General features: G+C 41.3%; 1 protein-coding gene across 1 annotated transcript; it reads right to left on the bottom strand.

The window, feature by feature from the left end:
• Positions 1–1937: 1937 nt before the first annotated feature.
• On the bottom strand, positions 1938–10723 carry LOC115776307 (uncharacterized). Its single transcript, XM_030723929.1, has 4 exons — positions 10693–10723; positions 8148–8189; positions 6558–8048; positions 1938–4236 (listed from the first exon to the last, which is right to left on the bottom strand). Exons 2-4 carry the CDS (start codon positions 8156–8158, stop codon positions 2613–2615), a joined length of 3126 nt encoding a protein of 1041 aa, XP_030579789.1. The 5' UTR covers positions 8159–8189; positions 10693–10723; the 3' UTR covers positions 1938–2612.
• Between the last annotated feature and the right edge of the window lie 6192 nt (positions 10724–16915).

Here is a 16915-nt window from a genome sequence, read left to right as displayed (position 1 = left end):
CTAGCTTGGTTAGATGCTCCCTAATTAAACTTGCAGGGTCTTTGTACACAACCTACGGAAGTGTCCGACCTCATGTCCACATTTATGCTTGTGTAGCTGGTGTGTGTGTTAATTACCTTGTGGTCGTGTGCAGGTGTTTTATATGCCGCGCAGGCTGGGACTTCTTTTTTGGTCCTCGCTCTTTGTGCTCCGTTTTTTTGGCTGCAAACATATTTGTCCCTGTTTTTTTTTTTTTCACTTTCTTCATTCCTTCACGTCCATCCTGATAGTTTCAACAGTCTCCTACCAGGAATTTGCTGACAGTTGTGAGTCCTTATATTGATGCTTTGATTATTATTCCTGATTGTTATTCTCTCACTGATAAAGTAGCCGGAAACGCACAAGGACGCAACAGTTTAGTCACAACGTTCTGGGCTGCACGGACCCGACAAGTAGTCCCGTTTCTCCAGAGGCACAGGCCAGGTTACCTGGTAGGATCAGAGCGGTTTCTCTAGCCGCTGTGCGCTTCTCAGGTGGACTTTGATGTTGCTGGTTTTTCCTGACTGAGAAATGTTCCGCACATTTTTCATCATCCACAACAAGACTTTAGATTCTCTCTGTGCTCTTGTACTCAAAGAACCTCCATACGGGACTCGGCAGACCGCAGCCATTACTTTGCGGACCAGCGCGATGAGCGCACGCACATGCGCACGCATTCACAGTTGTCCTGTGGCGCTCCCAGCTTAAACTCGGAGAGCGGAAAAAATGATTTCATACCAATCCACAAGGTTTAAAAAAAAAAAAACAAGTAAATGAAAGTCAGTTTATCGATAATTTCAGTTAGTTTTGTAAACTCACAATTCAGTTTTAATTAGTTATCGTTTTTTCCTTTTAATTATAGTTTTTATTTATTTCAGTTAACGACAATGTTTTTTCAATTTCAGTTTTCGTTATTTCGTTCGTTTTCGTTAACTATAATAACCCTGGTAAAGAGTGTGCTAGATAAAGTAGGTGAAGATTACACTAAAATATGCTGTTATCCAGATAGATCGAGCTATACAGATATAACAGCTAACAGACAGCAAAACACAACTGTGCTCCGAAACAGGAACAGGAAGTGATACAATACCGCAGTGAGAGCCAACACCAAGTTGGCTCTCACTTGCCTCTCTTTCATCATCTGAAGTCTACCATTCTTTTGGTTTTCCTGACGGTCAGGCTTAGGTGGTTTTTAGTACGCCATCCTGTCAATCTGTCAACCTCGTCTTTGTACGCGCCTTCATTGCTGTTAGTGATTTGTCCAATCCAATCTGCAAATTTTATTACTGTATTTGAAGGATAGGATAGGGAGCAGTCATATGTGTAAATGCTGTCAAGCAAGGGACTCAATACACAGCCTTGCGGGGCATTGGTGCTAAGGACAGGCTCACAGGGCAATCGCTTCTACCTGTTAGCCAGAAAACACATGGCTAAAACATATTCAGACGTTTAAGGATTTCTCACCAGGTGAAGTGAAGAACATGGATCATTCATTACAATGCAGCAAACTATAGGACACCCTCAAAGTTAAGCAAAGGGTAAACCTGCACAATATCAGTGGTTAATGTTCTGCTTGACTGGTGTGTCTGTGTCTGCTTTAACAGTACAATATGTTGTAGATTATATTTATTTATTTTTTGAAGGTAAACCTATTTTCTTTGCCATCAGTTTTTTGCCTTTTAATGAGAAAATATACATCACTTTAGCTTGAACACACTCCACACAAATCTGTTACAAACCTGAAAGGTACAGCCACATCATGTCAGATAGTCAAACTTCCTGAGACATAGCTTTGGCTCATCTAGTTTTTGTTCCTGTGGATTTTTCTCTGGCTAATTCTCTATAATCACATAACCATATATCATGTACTGCTGTGGAAGGCAGGTTAAAGACCCCCAATGCAGGACTCCAGAGACAGATTTAAACTCACAAAACTCAGCTTTATTGCCAGAAAACACAGGGAGAACAGAACTGGATGGGGCCAGCAGGATAAACTAGAAAACTCACTAACGGACAGACAAACAAGCACACAATGGGAGGAAAAAAAAATCAATGATGACATCGCAACAAAGGATAAGGGAAACCTGAGACAATACATACACAGTAGTTAAAAGGCAAATGGGAAACAACTTGAAGGAAAACACAGGAAACAAAACTAAAACCAAAGCACACGGACCAAGACATACCAAGATAAAACAGGAAAAACTAATGAAACACAAACATCAGGACTAAGACACATGAACTTGACACCAGGGCAGGGACTAAGCAATAAACAGACACAAACGGGAACACAGCGATGCAGGGATGACCATAAGGACAAAGGAAAACAGGAACTCAATACAGATAAATATAACTATAACAAACTAAGGATCAAAACCAAAAACAAACTCAGAACTCAACCTGTAGGTTGAGACATCTGGTAGAATTCAGGTAGTATTAATTTTTAAGACTTGTGTTTCAATTTCCTTCTTCATTTGTTTGTCAAGGCATCATGGTCTAAGTAAATAAATCACAGATTTCTCTGTGAAACAGTCATACACATGATTTACACACATATTTGTGCGTACACTGCTAGTAAATGATGGCCAGTATTATTAATTCACAGCTTCTTTACCTTCCTTCCCTTCCTCACTTGTTACTATTTGATACAAATGCATCATCTTTGCTCTGGTTCCTTCATCCACTCTGCTTCTCATCTCCTCCAGTTTCTGGACCTTCTCTATGTCTCTTTCCTCCTTCACCTTCTCAATCAGGAAGTCCAGGTGTACAATGGTGGACAAAGAATCAACTTTGAGGGCGACCAGCTCCAGTTTGACAACATTTTCATAGGCCTCATCCAGTAATCGTTTCTTCTCTGCTGTTAGGTTTTCCATTTCATTTTCAAGATTTTCCAAAAGGCTGGACTTGTTCTCACTTTCTGATTTATTTCTGTCATACTTGTCTTTCATTTCTTCTTTGGTTATCTGAACTTTTATTGTCTTGGTCACATATCTCCAGTTTTCTTTCACATGATCAGATGCAGGACACTTCTTGGTACATGAAGTGCATCGGCCTTTTTTTATGACCTCACAGTGTTCAGGTTTCCAGGCCAGTGTGCATCCAGGATAGTGACAGTTCTCCTTACAGACTGTACAGCAGACAGCTCCTTCAAAAAATACCACCCCCCACATCCCACCATCAATAGCTTCTTTATGTTTGGACACTTCATCAATTTCTACAGTGAACTTCTCATTCCTCTTCATTTCATCATCATGTTTCTTCAGAGCGTCTTGAATCTGTCTGATTTCTCTCTGTTTCAGTTCAGTCAGTTTGATTCTCTCTTGCAGGTTTTGGATGCAGGCTGTCAGTCTGATTCGATTCTTCAGCACTTTAAGTGTTTTCATCAATCTCTGATGGCGAGACCTTTCCAGAAATCTGATGAATTGACCAATTCCTTTCTCTGTCAAATCCCATGAACACCTTAAATTATCCTTAGTTTCTTCATTTCGAGGTTTGTGTTGGCAGTTATCAAATAGGAAGTGAACAGGCTGCTGCTTCTCATTTTTGGCACATTTAACTTTTGCAGCTTCAAGAGCATGAAGAACATTTTCAGGTGGTCCTCCAGTTGAGTGTGTGATGAGAGCTACAATGTTTTTCTCCATGTTTTCTCCAAACAGAGAGACCACTGAATCATAGACATACATCAGTCGATCACTCAGTCGATTATCACTTGCCTTCATCACCAGACCCACTGCATGAAGTTCATGAACTCCATCCTCTGATCGAAACAAGTCCAATAATCTTTGATTGATGAACTTATCGTGTTCAATCCCTCTGGTGTCTCCATATCCAGGAGTATCAATGATGGTCAGAGAGTAGGGCAGAGTTTTATTTTCAAAATCAAAGATCTCGTACACGATCACATCTGGTGTCTGACTTTCTGTCTGCCTTCTCTTCTCCTCCTCCTCCAGGATCTGAAACCAGACTTCATCCTCAAACTTCACTCCCATGGTGTAGTTGAGCAGAGTGTCGATCAGAGCAGATTTTCCTGCTCCTGTTTCACCAACAAATAAGATTATTTTATTTGGCTTGTTTGGATTTTTTTCACCAACAGTCATTCTGGTCAGCGTTCCAATATTCTCTTTCTTTGGTCTCAGCTGGTAGACAGCAGGAGGTCCTGAAGCAATCTCAAAACTGTCAGAGATGACGTCATCATATCGTGACAGGCTGAGTCTTAACCTGCAGAGAAAGACACAGAATGTATATAATACACATTAAATTATGCATTTTTTTTTTTTTGTGCACAACTGAACTTCTCCCAGTCAGGCCCCTCCAGGTCTCACTGTCGTTGCCTACATGAGCGTTGAAGTCTCCTAGCAGGAAAATGGGGTGACCGGATGGAGCACCCTTGAGCACCCTGCCTAGCGACTCCAAGAGGGTGGATATCCTGAAATATAATGAATTACTCTGAAATCATTTGGCTCATAAGCGCAGTCAGGACTTGGTTCCTGGCCTGTAGGCACAGGGAAGCAACCCTCTCATCTACCAGTGAACATGCACAGGGGATATGAGAATACCCACCCGAGCTTAGTGCCTCTCACCGAGGGCAACTCCAGACCAAGGTTATTATCGTTAACGAAAACAACCAAAATGACAAAAACTGAAATTGAAAAAACATTTTCGTTAACTGAAATAAATAAAAACTATAATTAAAAGGACAAAAGATAACTAAATACAACTGTATTGTGGGTTTTCAAAGCTATCTAAAAGGAACTAAAATTATAGATAAAATTACCTTCATTTTTATTATTCTATTTAAGCCACACACATTGCACCCGACCCCATGATGCTTCCTGTGGGTGGTGGGGCCTATAGGAGGGCAGGCTGATATCTTTTCTTTGGGCTGTCTGGCAGCGGGGTGGGGCCCCAGTAACCCTATCCCGAGCAGAATAAACTGTTCCCTTGGTGACTCTTCCATAGTATTTGGAATTGCCTTTTTGTCTGGCCCCTCACCCAGGACCAATTTGCCATCGGAGACCCTACCAGGGGACAAGCCCCCATACAACATAGCGCCTGGGATCACTGGAACACACAAACCCCTCCACCACAATAAGGCGGTGATTCAGAGAGGACATTTATATTTATTACTAATTATCAGTTAATTATCTCTTCCTGCTCTCAGCGGAGACGGACGCATTTTTCTCTTCTCCCCAACCTTCCCTATCTACCCCCGCTTTTTGCTGCTTCACTGCTTAGAGCATCTCTTCACACATCCCCAAACTGGAAATTACATTATGGATCTGTTCAGCTGGTCTCTCAACACTATTGATGATCAAATTCTCATCACGAGGAGATTGGGAGAAGGGGAACCCTCTTTTCTCTGGTCCGACTGACATACCAGGCTGGCTATGTTATGGATTCCTGTGGGGATGGAAGATAACATGCCTGGCTAGCTGTGATTGTGGACGTGGCATATATTGGTTTGTCGATACCAGGATTTCTCCAAATTTGACTTGGGGATACCTGGTTTATCATGAATTTCTGGGCAGCCGTTTGGGCTCTAGTAAGGCTGCCTGTGAGGGATGTAGAAACAGTACAAACTCAATCAGACTCAGTAGAGCTGAATCGAAATGGATTAGATCTGGAGGAGTGTTTGAGCGTCTGTTTCTGCGCAGCGGAGTAGAACCAAAAATTCAGATGATTGGATTTTTCGCCACTGAGAGGAAACCAGAAAACCATAAGGTCTGTCAGCGATCAGTTACGACAGTCTGTACCAAAACAATTGTAGCATTTGGAATTTGACTCCCAGACGGCCTTAGATGGATGGCTGTGTATCTACATCATCTCCTGGAGATGTTATGAAAACAGATGCTCTACACCCCCCACCCTGTCTTGTGACCTGTGTGAACTGGTATCTTGCCGACCAAGGCTGACTATTCCATTTTATCATGAACATTATCATGAACTGCGTGCCGAGGAAGCTGGCTTGCCTCCACAGTATCCTGGCTTACTCGTCTCCACTGGCACAGCCCCTCCCCTCCCCAAACTAGTGCTCCCCCGCTGTTTATGTGCTTCTACTATGCAGAGGTTTTTCAACCTCATACGGTGCCCCCACATGGGGCAAAATATGAGATGAATTTTTTCCTCACTTTTCCTATCGTTTCACTTTATTTCCCTCTTCTTAAACCGGAGTGCCTGTGATGGCAGCAAGGCGCTGAAACACTTATCTCTTTTGTCTTTGTCTTTGGATGGGTGTTCTGAAACGCTCGTTATATGTTTGACATGTAACAACAATAATTTGGTCTTAAATTGATCTAAATTCTAAATTTTATGTACAGCACTTTGGTCAACTGTTGTGTTAAATGTCCTATATAAATAAACTTGACTTGACTTGAGTTGAATTAAGACTTGTTGTTAAACAGTCAGTAGAATTCGGGATGTTTTGTGAAGCTTGAATACTTCTATAAATGGTGAAGGCCTTGTTATCTAAACAGGTGTCTGATTAAAATGGTTCACCCATGTCTTTGTCAGGTTATTTGCTTGTTGTCAGTTTAACATACTTGCTTTGCAGTCCTTCTCTGGTTCCTTCATTCATACGGCTTTCTATCTCCATCAGTTCCTGTGTCTTCTCTGTATCTCCTTTCTCCTTCATCTTCTCAATTAGAAAGTCCAACAGGACATAGGAGCATGGTGAATCATCTTTCACGGTGATGTGATCCAGACTGAGAACCTGTTTGTAGGCCTCATTCATCAAGTTTGACTTCTCTTCGGTCAGCTGTTTCAATTCTTTTTCAAGATCTTCCAAAAGTCTCAACTTGTTCTCACTTTCTAATTGATTCTTTTCATCCTGCTGTTTCATTTCTGTTTTGTTCTTCTCAACTTTTCGTAAGCTGGTCACATATCTCCACTTTTCCTTAACGTGACTGGATACAGGACACTTCCCAGTGCATGAAGTGCAATGACCTTCAACAATGACCGCACAGTGACCCAGAGCCATTGTGCACCCAGGATAATGACAGTTCTCCTCACACACAGTGCAGGTCACAGCTGCTTTAAAACCAAGCTCAAACATCCCTTTTCTGATGGATACCTTTTGTTTATACACCTCAGCTGCAGTAAAATCTTCATTTTTCTTCAGGGCCTCTTTAACCAGTTTGAGCTCTCTCTGTTTTAATTCAGTGAACTTTATTCTCTCTTGTAGATTTTGAAAGCAGGCTGTCCGTCTGTTACATTCCTTTAATACTTGAGATACTGCCTTCAGCTTTTGAGGTTTAATTTCTTCCAGAAACTCTGAGAATTCTTCCATTCCTTTCTCAGTCACTGTCCATGCCATTTTCAAGCACAATGATTTTTTCTTTGTTCTTTCTGTGTTCTTTTGGTTATTGAACATAAAGTGAACAGGCTGATTGTTATTTTTGGCACATTGAATATCACTAGCTTCTAAAGCCTCAAGGAGATTTTCAGGTGTTATTCCATCTGAGTGTGTGATCAGAGCTATAATATTTTTCTTCAGGTCTTCTCCAAACTGAGTCATCAGTGAATCAACGATGGACTTCATTTGTTTGCTCAGGCAATTATCATATGCCTTCATCACTAGACCCACTGCATGAAGTTCATAAACGCCATTCTCTGACTGAAACAACTTCATTAATCTTTGACTGATGATGTCGTCATGTTCAACCCCTCTGGTGTCTCCATATCCAGGAGTATCGATGATGGTCAGAGAGTAGGGCAGAGTTTGATCTTCAAAATCAAAGATCTCATACACGATCACATCTGATGTCTGACTTTTCTTCTCCTCCTCTACGATCTGAAACCAGACTTCATCCTCCCACTTCACTCCCATGCTGTAGTTGATCAGAGCGTTGATCAGAGTAGATTTTCCTGCTCCTGTTTCACCCACAAGTAAGATGGTTTTATTTGACTTGGTTGGATTTTTCTCACCAACAGTCATTCTGGTCAGAGTTCCAAACTCCTGTTTATTAGTTTTCAGCTGGTAGACAGCAGGAGATCCTGAAGAGATCAGAACACTTTTGGAGGTGATAAACTTTCTGCAGAGGAAGTAAAGATTTCTTTTGATACACACATCACAATATAATAAAAACAAACCAAAGATTATATATATATATATATATATAAATTTTACTCACTGTGTTGCCATGATGTGCAGGATCAAACAGATATGATGGTATCTGGATAAAGATATTAGAAAACATCAATCTAAGCTTATTTCATGTAGTTACACAGTCAAAAATGCCACAAATTTAGTTGATTTTTAACCAGAATTAAGTGAAAAGATCCCTGCCAGCACAGATAGGTGGGCCCCATAAAGTTTTGTCCGCGGTTTCCATGGTGGCCTACAGGGGTTTGCCCAGACAGATTTTAACCAGTCCTGAATATGTGTTCCCATGGGTCCCAATGAACACATATTCAGGGCCGGTTAAAATCTGTCTGAAGTTAAGTAAAGACTGGACAATGAACATCTGAGTCATAATAGATTCATGTGGTGTGGGGCATGATCAAAACTTGGTGTGCTGCCACAATCATGTCCTTTAACAAAAACTCAAGGGTTTTAGCAGTTTTTGTGACCACCTGATTAGATCTCTAGGAAGAGTTAAAGTACAAGTGATGAAATGTTTGACTTACTGCTGGGTTTAAGATATGGGTCCAAGAGGCTTTTTTGTGCATCATGAGACATTTCATGACCAAGTTTTACTGAAGCAGATAAAATATAAACTGGAACCTGATTTGTTGAAATATTATAGGTGGCACTATAGAGCCAATTTGCCACATCCAAAGGCAAGAGTGTTTGTCGTTAAGGCTAACCTTAACAGTCATTACTGTATGGTCTTTCCCTTACAATATCAACCCCCTTGAGGAGATTGTGTTATGATTGGGTGCTATATAAATAAATAAATTTGAACTGAAAGGCTGAAGCTCTTAAATTTGTTCAGATCGTTTTTGAGGTGGATGTCATGAATTTATGAAAGGAGTACATGAAATTATAAAACATTTCCTATTCCTAGTAGGTGGTGCTCTAACTATTGCTGAATATTGGCCTATAGATGTATTCAGGTTTGTACTTGTCAAACCTGTGAAGACTGCACAGGACAATGTGTGTTTGTGTTACAGCAATTTTGTGCTTCACAATGATAGATCTAAATTCTTTATGTCACCAGGGTCGGGCAATTAAATGGTAAATGGACTAGTTCTTATATAGTGCTTTTCTACTCTGTCTGAGCTTATACAACATGTTTACATTTACCCATTCATACAAGCTCTTCCATGATTAACTAAGCTAAGTGCTTTTATTATCTAACATTCACATATCTAACATTTGGCAGAGACCAACTTGGGGTTAATTATCTTGCCCAAAGATACATTGGCATGTAGCCTGGAGTAGCCAGGAATCACACCGCTGACCTTCTGATCAGTAGGTGACCTGCTCTACGTCCCGGGTTCCAGCCACCCCTGAGCTTTAGTTTGTAGTTTAGACTGACCAAATATCAAGTTGATCTGATCAAATCCCTTTTAGTTTTGGTGGAAAGTCAGCAGGTAGAAAGTGAACCAATCCTTGACAGAGCCATAAATCCATTTGAAACTTTAAGGAGAGCTGTTTCAGTGAAGTGTAACTTTCTGAAACCAGGAAATTTAATCAGGAACTACAAACATTTCCTGATATGCAACTCTAATATTTTAGAGTAGGAAGGTGATAAAAAGAAGACATGAAATGGATCTATAACTCAGAGACCAGGAAACGTAAAGATTAGTTTTCTCTAACTGTGGTGAAAAAAATACCCTGTATAAAATAACACAACTTGACAACAAGGAGCAATTTATTAAAGAGACCACAGAGGGACTAACAGAATTAAAAACAAACATGTAGGTAAAATACTGGAGCCGCATACCAAATCATCTTAACATGATAAGAGTACAAAGACGTCAGACAACAGAAAATGTTCTGAGGTATTGAATTATAAACTCAGAGCAACAAGTAAAGCACAGACACAGCCCTGCTGCTTGTAATAAAAATAAGAATATTATGAATAATTATATTAGTCACATTTTATTTGTAATAATTAATAATCACACTTTCTTGCTCTCTTTCCCTTGGTTAATATTTTTAATATATCAATAGGTTTTTACTGATGTATTTTGGTTCAGAAAACCTCCTGTATCTGACATTTTCCCTCATTATAAACTTCTTTCACTGCTGGCTGTCTCTCAGTGGAGAGCACAGAAAAAGCCTTTCAGTGTGTAACTATGTGTATGCCTGACAATGTTCAATAGTTAGCAATACTATTCTTGTGTGTGTGTTTTTTTAGCAGGACTACAGTGAAAGATCATCCTATCGTGAACTAAACTTCACAGCTAATGATCTATATTTACATGTTAACTAAAAGATAACATTTAGTCACGACATTACATTTTGATTTAGTGAATATTACATATTCATCATGCACAAGAGTTAAAAAGATGATAGCAATATTTTAAGTTAATATTTTCACACACAAGTGTTGCCACTTAGCTCAGAGTTTGGTAAATCTGGGGACTCAAATTTAAAAAACCTTCAAATTACTGGCAGCTTGAAAGTCACCTCAAGTTGCCTGTTATGTTTCAGCAGCCCGTCCTAACACTGCAGGCTAGAAAGAACCCTGTTTCATGACAAGGGAGTAATATCTAAAGTGATCTTACCTGTGCTGTTGGTTTCCAGAAGCTCTGTACTGCTGAGGAAACAGTGCAGAGAGGCGTCTGTGTTCAGAGGTTTTATACTCAGAGGCGGGACGGACGCTGCTGTCACACGATTTCACAAGAACTAAAATCCTTCATTTTTAAAGTCATTATACATATGTACAAAAATATTTCAAGTACGCCGAGCAGCATAATGTCAATGTTTTAACACTGATTTCAGCATTGTGGCTTAATGAGACACATTTAGGTTGATTAGTAGTCTTCAAAAGTATTTATGCAATTAAGTTTGTTTATTAATGATGCACATTATTGCTTAAAGATGTTTTTGTAGTCCAAGGATTGTACTCTTCATAATAAAGACAAGTTGATTATGGGATAAATGACTTCTATTACATTTCCTGCTCTGCTGCCCCCAACCTGATATTGGATAACCTGAGAAAGTAAAACAGGTTAGCTCACATTGTTAACCAGAACCCCTCCCCTTTCATGTTTTTTACTGGAAGCCCTGAGCTTCCTGTAGAAGATTATGGTAATCCTGGATTCAAGCAAACATTTGAGAATTTGTTGAAGATCTGTATCATGGCTAACTGTGTGGCAGGCAGGATAGGACCCCAGAATGCAGACTCACAGAGCAGAGCTGAACTAAAAGTGGATTATTGAGAGGAAACAAGAAATAACAAGGACCACAGTATTAGAGCTGGTCAGGTACCAGGACTGAACTATGAAACTATGGAGCAGGGAGACACACAGCATGGGTAAACATCAACGACAAAGGACTAGCAAAAAACACAAATATATACACAGAAACTAAAGAGGGGACAGGAAACAGGTGGGAAGCAGAAAAATCAGAAAATGATAACAGATGAGAGCAGGAAGTAAAACTAAACACAGAACACCAGAAACAACGAGTGATAAAGTAAAACAGGAACCAACAGGGAAGCAAGACAGAAACACTAGGAATAAAACTAAATACAGACCACACAAGGCAAGAGGAATAACAGAGGGACAAAAACACGGGAGCATGAAGCCATGGGGAAGACAAGTGCAAAGGGACACAGGAATGCAATATGAATAACTATAACTAACAACAGGATTCAGAAACTAATAAACTAAGAATCGAAAGCATAAGCAGACCACAACAGAAGAATTTCAATGAAAAAACAAAACAAAACACAAAACGCTGGGAAAAAGGCCAGTTTTACAATTTGTCACAGTATAAAACCACAGTTCAGTTACACAAACAGTGCTTCAACAGAAATAAACGTGTTTCTGTGCATCACTCTGCATCTGAACAGGTCATTCCACATTGTTCAGTCACATTCTTGAACATGTTTTGACAGGTTGTTGATAATGTATAGCCAAGCTCATCATGACTTACAGGTGTGGTTAGAAGTTTCCTTAATGAGTTCAAAGAATTAAAAGCCCCAAACTACTATGATATTGATCCATGTTGAAATGAGTGAGGAGATTTAACTTAATCAATCAATCACCACCCTGAACTCTCGCCCACTGTAAATGTGCAACACCCACATCTCTGTGCAATGTTATATTATTCATACTGAACAATATATATCACTCCTATATTATGTAATATCCAGTATTCATTCACTAGTGGAATATTCATTCACCAAGCGCAATATTCACCTTCTTCATTATTATATGTATACAGTTATTTTGTGTTGTTTCTTTATACAATGTACATATTTTTATACATTCTCTTATTTTCTCTATTTTTAATACATTTTATTTTCTGTATATTTTTAGATTATATTAGATTAATATATTTTTATTTTATTTTAGAGAGTGTGACTTTCTATTGCATGGCACTGATCAGGAGTGGCCCTCCAATCTCATTGTACATCCTGTATAATGACAATACAGTCATTCTATTCTATTCTACTCTATTCTATTCTATTCTAGTTATCAGTAGCTTTAATGGCAGCTTGAAAACAACAGCTTTACAACATGTCTGGCTCTAAAGAAAACAACAGGACAACATTTTTTATACTTTGGATTTGGCTTACAAATCTGACCTGAGCACGTCACATATGAGGTATCATTTTGTGACACTTTGGTGGATGACTGAGCTGAAGTAGTATATGGTGCTCCTCGATAGAGTGGCGAGTGGTCAGCTGGGATGGGTAGGAAAACCGGGGTCGTAGTGCAGTTGAGAATGTGTTCACTGCACCTGGTATAGCTTGGTGAAGCTGAAGAAGTGTCACGGAGAAGATCTATCTCAAACCACCCTGAGCATGAGTCTACTAGTACTCCATACTGTTGGCCGTGCCAATCGCAAATGTCAATGGCGACTGAAGACCATGGTAGGGTAGGGACCAGGTGTGGTGTTAACGTTTTTTTTGTTGGTGGAGGTGGGTGTTGTTACATACTGCACATGGCAGCAGCTCTTCTGTAATGTCCTTGTTCATGTTGGGCCAAAACACTGTGCTTCTGGCTCTGCATTTTGTTGACTCAACGCCTGGGTGACCTCTGTCCATGATCTGAATGTACTCTTTCTGCAATGAGTTTAGAATGACTGATCTGCGTCTATGGAGTAAGAAAACTGTCAAAAAGATGTGTGCATAATTCTAACATTTGTATTCGTATTTGTATGTTAAAATTCTTGTACCTAAATCTCCACTGAAATATATGTGAGTCTGAGAAATTGTGCGTATTTTTATGTGAGTATGAATCTAAAAGCTGTGAGTGCAAAGTCTTGTGAATACAACTCTAATTTCTTCGACTACGAACTACTCTCTTCTATGTAGACACAAATTCAAGTTTGTGGGTATGAGTAGAAAAGTGTTGCCAGATCTCACGACAGAAACAAGCAACCAGCTCTATGAAAACAAGCCCAAAATAAAACTGGCAACCCACAACACTGTGTAAAACTGAGGCTGCTTTTTTAACAGTATATCTCTATAGTAGTATAGCTGATTTCTTTGCTTTGTCTCATTGAGTTTTGGAGCAGTCAAACCCATGGTTCTTAGCCTCATAGCAGAGAAGGGTGCACTAGCAAAATCTGCAGAATGCCTTTGATACCCCCCCCCCCCTCCTCCCCCCCACACGCACACACACACACACACACACACACACACACACAGAGCACACCTTCTCAAGGTTTACTGTGTTCATGTCTGCAGATCTCACCTATTCATGGACTTATAAGATACAAGACTTCTATTACAGGCTTTTATTTTACATCAATCACAAACAAAAAAATTTGTGTGTGTTTATAAGGGGGGGGGCGAAAGGAGGAGGGGAGGTGAAGGAGCACAGGGCTGTCTAATCAGCACCGTGCCTCTGTTACTGATCATTTCATATGCACAGCTGTTAAATACAGAAAATGCGACTACAGAAATAATTTCGTTGCATCGTTTTGGCGCCCCCCCTCTTGTGCGGCGCCCCTATGCGTTGCATATAGTGCAGACCCACTTTTAGCGCCACTGTCTCTCATCTGAGCTCAGATCCATTCTGTAAGTGTGTTCTCGTTTTCCCACTCTTTAATATATATTTATTTTTCTATATTTCCCCGCTTACTGGAGCTCATTCTTGTGCTGCCTCCTCACTCTGGGCTGTTATCAGTGTTTCTTTGGGTGTGCGCCCAGTCAACTTGGGCGGGAACGATGAACAGGAAACGTGGGCTTGAAAGGGACAAGCCTACCACTGTCTTTTGCTTTATTATAGAGCGCCGAGAGATATTCAAGGAGTTTTACTCAGAAAGAAAGTCAAGTGTATGGACAGCAGGGCCTGGGCCTGTGGTTCACTGAGCCTTGGCACCTGTGGGACATGGTTGCGGAGGGTGGGAGTCACCCCTCCCTATCACTCCCTATCGCTTCCTGCTGCTTCCTGCTGGTTGCCACTGCTGCCCCTGGAGTGTCAGGTGCCCGTGGGTCCCGGGGTTCGCGGCTGGATGTCTTGGCGTGGTTCTTGGCCCGCTCCCTTGGCGGTTGTGGCCTGGGGGTGGCTCGGGCCTCTTTGGCGTGGGGGGGGCTCTGCTGGGTGTCGGGCGGTTCTCGGGTGCCTGGGGCCCTGGGGCCGCATTCGCGGCTCGTGCGGGGGGTGCCGGCCCGCGGCGGGGGTTGGCTGCTCATTGCCTCTGGCTGTCTGGACTCTTGCCGTTTGGCCGTGGGGGGGTCCGTCTGGGGTCTTCCTCCTTCCTCCTCTGGGGTGTGTGCGCAGTTGCCATCGGGATGTGTGGCCTCTCGTCTCCTGATGTCCTGGTGGGCCGTGGATAGGCCGCGTCCCCTGGGTCCTTTCCCGTTCGCCTCTGGATCACGAGGGGCAGGATTGCAGTTTCTTGCCTCCATTGGTGAGTACGTTCCATGACAGAGGCACATACACACATTACTTGCAAGCAACAGCAGGATTATGTGTGTGTATGGGTGTATGCGTATGTGTGTGCAGGTGTAGATATGTGGATATCATTCTTTGATTATTCTTTTCTCACCTTTGTTTTGTTTTTGTTTTTCTTTCTCACTCCTTTTTGTACCCTTTCCTTTCTGCCTGTCACGCCTGGTATAAATAAATAAAATAAAATCAAAATACAAACTAAATACATGCTAACAAGAGTAGCCTATTGTAAAACTTAAAGAGCTATTCTTGGAAAAGCAAATATGTTTGGTACACCAGCGTATTCGGATCATATTCTGAGTGCGAAAACTGCCAGACATGACAGGCTAGAAAAAAAAAAAAAGAAAGAAAGTCAAGCCCAAATAAGCAACTCCCCGTTCAAAAACAAACCCAAAAAACCGCAACCCGCAACCAGGGCCGGATTAAGGTGGGTCTGGGCCCCGGGGCAAGGAGATTGCAAGGGAGATCATGTCTGTAGTCTTGGGAGACTGAATCAGTAACACTTAAGGCTGATCTTTCAAAATGGGCAAAATTGTCTCTCTGTGCTGCCACAAAATCACAAAGAGAACTGAGAAGCTGTGTTGCCGTATTTATGTTGATGTTAGGCTTCTGTAACTGCAGGCTTGTGGCTTGGAACCGCTGCAGTATTGTATCCCAAAAGTATGCCATGACAGCTATCTCTAGGGTGTCCAGCTTGCCACAAAGTGCAGAGGCCTCACTTGTAGTGTCACGTTTCTCCTGTGGATCTTTGGAAATATTGTTCAGTGAATCTCTCAGTTGTGCATAATATTTCCACAGAGCATTTGTTGATTCAGCTCTTCCACTCCAGCGAGTGCCTGACAAGGACTTCAGTGTGAGTTTCACATTTGTATTTCTGAAAACCTTTCCCCACCTGTGTGTTGAAGAGGCACAAAATGTGTACAAAGATTGCAGGAAGTCAAAGAAACGCCCAGCTTCTGGGCTACTGTCAACAGCATTGACACCAACTAAATTCAATGAATGCGCAGCACAGGGGACATAACAAATCAATGGGTTTATGCGTTTCAGATGAGCTTGAACTCCATTGTACTTTCCTGACATATTACTTGCATTGTCGTAAGACTGGCCACGACAGTTACTTATGTCTAGGCCCAGGTTCTCCACCATTGCAACAACACACTCAGCCAAATTGCTCCCGCTATGATTCTCAATAGGCTCGAAACCCAGAAACCGCTCAACAACGTCTCCCCCAGCTTCAACAAATCTGAAAATAAAAGTGAGTTGGTCCACATGTGCAAGATCGGGAGTGGAGTCAACGATAACAGAAAAGTATTTGGCCTCTTTTATCTCACTGATAATCGCTTCCTTTGTTTTTTCTCCCATTAAGTGGATAAATTCCCCACAGATTGTGGATGAGAGATAGGACACAGAGCCTTTGCCCTTGCCTCCAAACCTTTGGAGATGGTCAGCTAGAAAAGGGTCAAATTTGGCCAACAGTTCGATAATGCCTAAGAAATTACCATTGTGAGGTGATCCAAACTGCTCGTCATCTCCCCTGAACGCAAGGCCCCTCTCTCCCAAAAACTGAATTACAGCAACAACTCTTCTCAAAACGTCCCGCCAGTATTGCCTTTCTGCATCAATTTGTTTCATAAGATCAGAATCAATTCTTCCTGTGTCTTTGGAACGACTGTGTAATGCTAACATGCAAGCCCTATGCTCCTCATTCCTCTCATGCTCACCGATACGCTCAGAATGTTTCCAATCAGAAAACCCATTGACAAATGCATTGCACTTACTTGAGAACAGTTTGCAAGCAAAACAATAAATGCAACCAGAGGAAGGTGAGTAAAGGAGCCACTGCCTTTCCACAGACTGACCATTAGGTAGACAGCAT

Source organism: Archocentrus centrarchus, unplaced genomic scaffold (genome assembly GCF_007364275.1).
Source record: "Archocentrus centrarchus isolate MPI-CPG fArcCen1 unplaced genomic scaffold, fArcCen1 scaffold_30_ctg1, whole genome shotgun sequence".
Classification (NCBI taxonomy): domain Eukaryota; kingdom Metazoa; phylum Chordata; class Actinopteri; order Cichliformes; family Cichlidae; genus Archocentrus; species Archocentrus centrarchus.
This window is presented reverse-complemented; position numbering and strand designations above follow the sequence as displayed.

Excerpts from the sequence above, each read along its gene's own strand:
- LOC115776307 (XM_030723929.1), bottom strand. Across the intron at positions 4,237-6,557 it reads AGAGAAGGACTGCAAAGCAA|GTTAAGACTCAGCCTGTCAC; the intron begins GTATGTTAAACT and ends CTTTCTCTGCAG.